This window comes from Electrophorus electricus, chromosome 7 (assembly GCF_041902795.1).
Source record: "Electrophorus electricus isolate QZ-2024a chromosome 7, ASM4190279v1, whole genome shotgun sequence".
Taxonomy (NCBI): domain Eukaryota; kingdom Metazoa; phylum Chordata; class Actinopteri; order Gymnotiformes; family Gymnotidae; genus Electrophorus; species Electrophorus electricus.
In genome coordinates, this window is record NC_137503.1 from 13,113,732 (window position 1) to 13,122,500 (window position 8,769).

The 8,769-nt window shown below is 37.6% G+C and overlaps 1 protein-coding gene across 10 annotated transcripts in view; it reads left to right on the plus strand.

Moving 5' to 3' along the window:
- cdh22 (cadherin 22) overlaps window positions 1-8,769 on the plus strand; it is a 155,266-nt gene that overhangs the window by 127,542 nt on the left and 18,955 nt on the right. The window contains exon 12 of one of the 10 annotated variants that reach the window (XM_035524610.2): window positions 2,173-2,585. The exons of the other annotated variants lie outside the window; for them this stretch is intronic. Within the exon in view, the coding sequence (XP_035380503.1) occupies window positions 2,173-2,184 (12 nt within the window). The 3' untranslated portion in view covers window positions 2,185-2,585. Of the gene's footprint in view, window positions 1-2,172; window positions 2,586-8,769 lie in introns of those variants that run through there. 10 annotated transcript variants of the gene reach the window in all.

Consider the following 8,769-nt stretch of genomic DNA (forward strand, 5'->3'; position numbering starts at 1 on the left):
GGCCTAATTAAATTTGATCTAACCTACTCATCCCTCTTCCTGGGGGTTGGGGCAAATCTGGGAATGGAAGCATTTTAAAAGGTTTCTGTGGTCTGTGAACCTGACCCTTCAGGTCATCCATATTTGAAGGAAAAAAGTACTGAAAGCAATCCTGAGCAATTGTTGTGTGTCAGTTTTAGTTCAAAGCCAATCCCTTTTCTTTTTTTGTCAAAATTGTTTCATTATTGCCTAGCTGCAAGTTTGGACCTTTTTCAATTGGAAAGAATGATCTGTCTGACACTTTGTTCCAAAGGCAATTTATAAACTGGTTTTCAGATGGACTGCAGACTTAGACATGTACTTGTGCTGAAAGCTTCTTGTGTACATGTCAACAACAACATGATATTAAATGTATCATTATTGACCAGTGTTCAGTTTTTTTATTTTAATAATTAAAACAATAATAATAATTTTACATTTCTCACAAAAGAGATTCCAATATATAAACTGTGCACTTTACTATGACATTATCTAGGAAATTCCATCACTGAATAAAATTCATTCAAAATGAACCAGCGTCAGGATTCATAAAAAACTGCCCTATATATAGCTTAAATGTGTCATTTGTCTATCTATAATATTTATCGTTGGCTGATAACCTCAAATAATTTGCGCTCTCTTATATAAAGTGCACTCTCTTCACTGAGCTACAAAAAGTTTGGGGAAGCCTCCTTCCTTTTTCTTTTCTATTCTTTTCCTTTCTTGGAATAACTGAGTGCTTTCTTAAGATTACTATACACTGCAAAAAGGGAACTGAGACACTGCTGAATGTGAACAGACCAGATTACATTAGCATCCACAGTACATATGTATAGGATGCTTTGTGTGGAGCCATTGTCTACAGTTCAATTGATAAGCCAATTGATATTGTCCTATTCAGAGCAGAGTGACCAGTAAATTCTACTCTGACTGCTTCACTATTAGTGGACTGTACATTGCGCAGGAGACTGAGCCGAGTGTGCGACATATACAGTAATCTTTAACAAATGGACCCAGTCAAGGTGTGATATCTCTCATTCTCCGTCAGCCGCTTTAGGCACAGTGAGATCCAATTATCATGTGTGGAGCAGAGCCATGATTAAGAAAATAAATAAATAAAATGAGAAGGGAAAAGGATGACTTTAAAACAAGGCCCCCATGCTGGAAGCCACATTTATATGTGTAATGAGGCCTAGGCTCTTTCCTCTCCATCCAGAGACAATTAGCTAAGTGCTAAGCGCTAACTGCCTCTCAGTCCTTCTGTGCTGGCTCATCTCAGAAGAATATTAGTCCTCCCCGCCCAGTGGCAGCACATTAACCTTCGGCTGATTATCACAGAGAGTCGGGTTATCAATCTGAAATATTAATTGCTTTCATATCCCAGGTGGGACACACGTTTCCACAGTAGCTAGTAAGCTATAGAAACTGCCTGCGTTGGGTTATTCAAGCAGCAGACTTTTAAAGAAAACCCTGGATCAAATCAGTCTTGCATTCTTCAGTTTGCTTCTGTGGAAATGATCTTGTTGAGGTCAGGGCTCATTTATAGGTTCAGCTGTGAACCTTCAAGGAATGGTTCTAGTTGAGGCTAAAGTGAAAGACTAAAAATGGAAGCCCGTATTTCTTTTTTCTTTTTTTTTCTTTTTTTTTCAGTAGAACCTGCAGATGTACATCATTGTAAGGTGTGGTAATATAATATATGATATAGAGTACATATATCATAAATCCTATTTTATGTTGGTATTTTAATCTGCCATATTTTATTATGTGTCCCAAGAGGTTTTAAATTACAACACTGCAGTTATGAATGTCGTCCACACCCCAGCTCCCCAAACTCTTTAGATGCAATAACTATCATTGCCATACTGACATGGTTGCAAGAAGACTTCATAGATGAGCATGAACATAGAACTTGAGAATGTTTCTCTTGTAGTTTTCTGCAAAAGCCTGGAATCAACAGGCCTTTGACAGAAAACCTATTGAACTTAAAAACTTTTTTGTCCCTACAGCACTGTTCATTTGTTCAAGTTTTTTTTTTTTCATGAGAGCTTTGAACACAGTAGATAGCAAAAACATTATTTTCTTGAATGAGATTTTGAAAAAAAGAAAACACTGTTCCATTGTTACATGGCTGAAGTATTTATATCTCCTCCCCAGGGTGTCCCTTAACAACAGAAAGGTGCCGTTGTGGGGTCATACAAATGAACATGCAGACTGAACAGGACTAGCAGTCACATACATGCAGTTCTTTACTTTAACCCGTTAGTATTTAACGAAGGCCGTAATCCTTTGTTTTTGTAGCCTTGTCCAACATACAGATTTCTCATCCAAACGTCATTTACAGTATATGATATATATTAACGCATTGGAACTGAAAGTGCTTTGAGAAATTGGTTTTAGGAAAAAGTGAAAAGTTTTCTGTGAATGTGTTTACACATACTGTTCACATACAAGTGGTGTTTGGTTAACTTGTAAAACAGTGGAAGCCTCATGATTTTGTGTTAATTTATGTTATTTTTATCATTTGTTAACCTCGACTCTTTTGGGCATTAAAAATTATATATATATATATATATATATATATATATTAAATTCAGTACAGCTGTGTTCTGAGTATAGCTTGTGATCTTTCTGTTTATCATACACTTCCAAATGCGTGTATCTATAATTGCAGACTGAACTGTGTTTGCCTACCAGGTGTGTAATGCATACAGATAACAAATGCATAACGGATATCCAGAGAAAACATACTGATTATGTTGAGGAAGTTAAAATTGTATTTGATGTGTACATCACTGAATTTGCACAATCTGCATAATTTGAAAGAACCATGAATCTCATGTTTGTAAAGCAGTGAAAAGTTTAATTTTTTTCTTCATTTTTGTTCCTTATTTAATATCAACACAAAGAGAACATTTTTTTTCTCTCAACACATTACATTTTATTAATATATTCTGGAAAAAAAGATGAGTTCTTTCATGTTTTACAGGCATTTTTTATTTGGACATCACAATTTCCCTCTCTCTATATATAACATGCTAAACCCAAGATTGCACACTTTGCCTAAGTTGTATGGCAACTGATTACTTACAGCAAGTTCTAATACAAAGCTCTGAGCTGGTTGTCTCCTTTATTCTGCTACACACATGGGAAAGGTATATATTTTTCCAGAGTAAACTTAATTAATGTTCTGGGTGAGATCTATTGTACAACATGACCCAGTGGGGATTTTAACCCCTGCTGTTTGTGAACACACTTAAAGTGAAAAATGACAAACGTAATCTCTCTTTTTCAAACCTAAAGGCTACAGCGTGAACCTGTGAAGGTTTAGCATAATAAATTGTGCTTGTTAAGGTGTAGCACTTCTCGAGCCACCTACTGCAGCCTTAGTTCTGCAGCCATGCTAATAGCTCCACGATAACCTGTAGGATACGCTTGTGCATTGTGGTGTGTTTCCCCCCAGGGCTGTACCTGTTCACTAGGCGGCAGGAGGGAGAGGGGTTCAGAGAGCCATATTAAAATGAGCACTAACTTTGCCCACACTCTCCACTGGGGCATTCATCACTTTGATGAGTAGGGAAGAAAGCAGCCCTGTGGATGAGCTGATAATTAGAGGTATCTTTCTCTCACCTGCGCTGCTGTGGCCAGCAGAACTTTGTCCTCAGCTTCCTCTAAGCTCATTCCGCCTAGCACATTCGAAGGGAAACGAATGCACGACCGTTGTTCCCTGGGTCGGCAGCCATGTAAAACGCTGTGTTTATTAATGAGTCAGTCACAAAAAGTGGAATCTTCATAATGTTGTTAATATTTCTTAGTAAGTTGGAAGAAAAGAAAAGAAGAAAAGAAAAATAACTTAGAATACGTTAAAGAATATTGTGAAAATCTTGACGAAAGATTTTCACTATATATATATATATATATATATATATATATATATATATATATATATATAAATAAAACTCTGTCCTGAGTGCCGCAGGGTGCGGAACAGAACGCACAGACCTCCTCGACTTTGAGAGACATTTAATAACATAAAACATACAAGACAACGGTGGCACTCACACAAAACATTAATGCTGAACATTCTTACATTAAGAGCGTGAACATTAATAACAATGACAAAGACAAAATAACATTAACAGTGATCCTACAAAAACCAGTAACGCTTACAACTACAAGTAAATCAACAACTACAATGACCCACAAAGAGGCTCACACTAACTGGGGTTTAAATAGACAGACAGACATGTTACGATTAACCCCATGCAGGTGTGTGTCCTTACGGAGGGCGTGGTTACAAACAGACGTGGTTCCCTCTGCACGCGGCGGGCCATACCACATGACTTGTGGGGGAAGGGGGGGCGTTCCATGACATGTCCAAGAAGATAAAGTTCATGCATTGGTTATGGGGTTCACATTCAAAAATTAATTCAGCAAGACCATCACCTATTCGTACAGTATTGTGCACTGAGTGATCACTTAGACTCTATAGCTATACCTAATAGGCTGGCATTTAACAGTCAATTGTAAGAGGTAATCCATCATTGTGACACCACTGTTGTAGTCTGAGGTCACTTGACTGACTGTACTTGAATCCTGTTGCCCTCTTTCATGAGTTAACTGCTATTTGCAAGAGGGCAGGTAGATGCTTTTAATACATTCTCATTGGTTGATTTTAATATGCATTTCTACTGTAAATAAACTTGTTGAAATCGATTATGCAAACATGACAAGAACATAAGCTGATATATGTGTATTTATATACACATACACAAAATATACAGACATTACTTTTTTATTCATGAAAAAAGCAACTGGAAACATTGCACACCTGTGCAGAGAACAAGACAACTTCTAATGAGACTAGCTTCCATGTACATCAGATCAAACTGAATGAGAAAGGACTGATGGGTGTCAGTTCAGATTGAGTACATTTAACAAATTAAGTGGTAAGCCTTTCACAGGAAAAAAAAACAAAAACAAAACAGTAGAAAAAATCCAAATATAAAAAAAAATCCAAATCCACTACTTACCTACAAGCAGAGATATTCATATAGTAATATCAAATTACTCTAATATAATACTATATGTCATAGTTCTATATATAGTAATATAGTACCATACATAGCTGGCCCAATTAAGCAAGCTTTGATACTTTGCCTTGTTCACATGTTTCTGTCTGACACTCCCATGCTTACTACTCTTTTCAGGCTTCCGTAGGCAAAACAGTGGGATCGGATTATCCAAAACCTCTAAATGTATGGAATTTGATCTCATTTGAGGGATGACAACACAGCATGTTTGTATTTAAGGATGGGGGAGTAAATCTGTTGGGGGGGGGGGGGGGGCGAGGTATAAGACATAAATAAAAGGCTTTACGAGACAGTGCATAAGTAGCTTTGGCTCAGGGACATGGCTCCCCAGCTGGAGACATAACAGTCACATACAAGAAAGAAATGTGAGAAAGAAAGAGAGGTAGGTAGACAGACAGATAGACTATCAGATAGATAGATAGATAGATAGATAGATAGATAGATAGATAGATAGATAGATAGATAGATAGATAGATAGATAGATAGATAGATAGATAGATAGATAGATAGATAGATAGTTTATGTGCAGTCTGGATATATTTAATATCTAACCTTAAACCAAACATGAGCACATTTAGCCATGTAATGACAGTTAAAGAGATTTTAAATGATTTACTAACTTGCAACAGAAAACCTACAGCAGGGATCACTGGCTGACTCGAGGGAGGTGGATTGTTCCTGCAGGGTTTCCAGTACTGTACCTGAGGTACACCTGATCCAGCCACATGGGATTAGATGCACTGCAACCATGTGATGGTTCAGTGTACTGTTGTGAATTTTGCTGCAATCAGAAATACCTACTAATTGACCAGCTTTGCAAGCAAGCGAAATGTGGCTCAGTCAAGTCGCTGTACCATAAAGACTGACATATGAATCCACTATACAGTCTTGAATGCAGCCAAGATGAATTTCTCTCTTAAATCAGTTTAACCTGCCAAGTTATGGCTCACTTGATACAACTTAAGGAAAAGAACAAAGAAGTAATATAGCCCTGGCAAAAAGTAATATTGCCCCACATCCTAATTGAGCATATTCACCTGAAGCAGTTCCTGTTCACACTTGATAGTGTAATTAACTGTACTGATGAACATTTCCATCCTGTTCTTCTACTTTAATCACTGTAATAGTGGTTTACATCCTGCTGTCTATTTGTGTGAGGAGCCCACCCACCACATGTACATACCAGATCGAAGGCCTGATAGGACGCTGATATTTTTAAACATGACTGATTAACAAAGTGCCACATACTTTTATGGCAGTTTCCATTTGCTCAACTTTATTGTGTCAACTTTATTGCATATCATCATTTATTTTATAAGACAAAGCCTGAAGAACAGTGTCTATAAATTTGAAGGGGATGACTAATCTCCAATATCTTCCTTCACCTTTACAGTTGCCAGGGTCATATTTTTGTTAGCCTAAATTCAAAGAGTACCCTGGGGGGAAGGCTGTCGCAAGCATGACTTGTAAGATCATAAATTTGATTAAAACCAGTCGGAGTCCAGTAGGCATGGCTATATAACTGCTGTATGTATTCATAATATATTTTAAAACTATGCATATAAAAGATTCATATGTGACCCTGACTACAAGAAAATAAAGCCTTCAAAATATATATATATAAGACATTTAATTGGATAATATCTAAGAGGTGGGATTGTGTACTGTAGGCAGACAGTAGACACAATTCTGAGAATAGAGCTATATACAGACTGATATGTTTACCACTGAGTTACAAGGTGAAAAGAAGATGAATGTGAGGAATACTGGCTTTCCCTTTCTGTTTTATTCGATGGGATGGCTAGCTAGAGCCCTACACAAAATGTTTGCTTTTAACTAGAACATTGCATTATTTTCTCTCAACATTTGATCAAATTGTATGTGTCTGTTTAGGCAGTCCTTTTCAACTTACTTTCACCTGAACAGTAGCGTAGCCTACTGGTTCAGACCATGACCACTTGGATCACTCCATGGGGATAACTAGCATTGTTAGTCCACTGTCATTAGTTAGTTAAGTTAGCATTGCTACACTGTCAGTAGTTACAGCTTCCATTAGCATTGTTAACCCATTGCTATTAGACTATGGTAATGTAAAACTAAGATACCAGTCTCTTCATAAAGCTACTGTGTAACTTAATGAGGTAAGTTTAGATGCAAGAATCATATGTTAAAGTTCATTTATACGTCAAATATGTGAAAAGTGCTGACTTATGATATATTTATATTTCTTAGAATAGTGCACCGTTGAAGCAATTTCTTAACAAGTCTATCCTGTTATATTATATTTCATTTTATGAAGCTTCAGCTGGAAAGAGTAATAGTGAAATAAGTAAGGCCAAAGACAGAAAGAGAGAAAGAGAGAGAGAGAGAGAGAGAGAGAGAGAGAGAGAGAGAGAGAGAGCGAGAGCTGTGCAAAGATCATAAGATGTTGAGTGCTCCATTACATTAGCCCATTCATTTAATTACTAGTAGGTCAGCATGTATGATCCCCAGTTGTGGCACTGAATGACAAAGTAAAGCCTGGGGTCTTTTTCTGTTCTGACTCTCTTTTCCTCCACACTAGAGTGATTTGCAGCAGTCAGGGTTTGCGTGCATATGTAACTCTAATTGGATGTTTGGTCCAATTAAGAGTGAGCTTATGCCAAAACACATCAAACACAGACTAGCTGTATCAGACTGAAACAGGGGTCAATGAGGGAAAGAGTTATGAATATGAAAAAGAGAGAAGATAAAATTAAAAAGAAAGAGTCTATTTTCCAAAAGACAGACAGACAGACAGACAGATAGACAGCTAGATAGACAGACAGACAGACAGACAGACAGACAGACAGATAGATAGATAGATAGATAGATAGATAGATAGATAGATAGATAGATAGATAGATAGATAGATAGATAGATAGATAGATAGATAGATAGATAGATAGATAGATAGAAAGAAAAGTGGAATTATTTAAACCCTTATCTCTTCTTCCCTTTTCAGTATTTCCTCTGTGAATAATAAAAGCGAGCACGGTCCACTTTAAAGATACATGTAAGTGGCAGAATTATTCACCTGGGAGTTACCAGCAGCAGCCTTAATCAGACCTAGTCAAACCAGACATGTCCTCCAGCATAAGGAACTGAAATCCAGCACACAGTCTCTCTCTCTCCATCTATCTCACACTCTCTCTTAAATCTCTGATTTCTAGTGATCTCTGATCTGCTTCATGGGCTAGCATTGTCTCCTGGCCTAGCCTGCGCTCTGATTGGCACATGGAGCGGGATTCCATCACACCAAGCTCAATTCATAACACTGTGGTATTTGGGCACAAGAGCCTGATCAGATGAAAAGAGACATATCATATAGTGTTGTGTGTGTGCAAGAAAAGGCTGGGTGGAAAGGCATATACTAAGAATGGCCTAGGGATGAGAGGCCTGTCAACTCTGCACACAATATCAAACAGCACTGAACATCCGTAGCTGACAAAGTGCAAGGATGCGGTCCTCCCCTGGGAGCATCCTGGCCGCATGACTAACAATATGGGGGAAAATACACAAGAGTGTGTAAAAGGACAGACTGTGTAACATGCAGTGGACTCTTGACTTATAGATAGAGAAAGAGAGATGCATGTGGATGGTAATGTGCACATGTACCATGCTGTGCATGCGTGAATGAGAA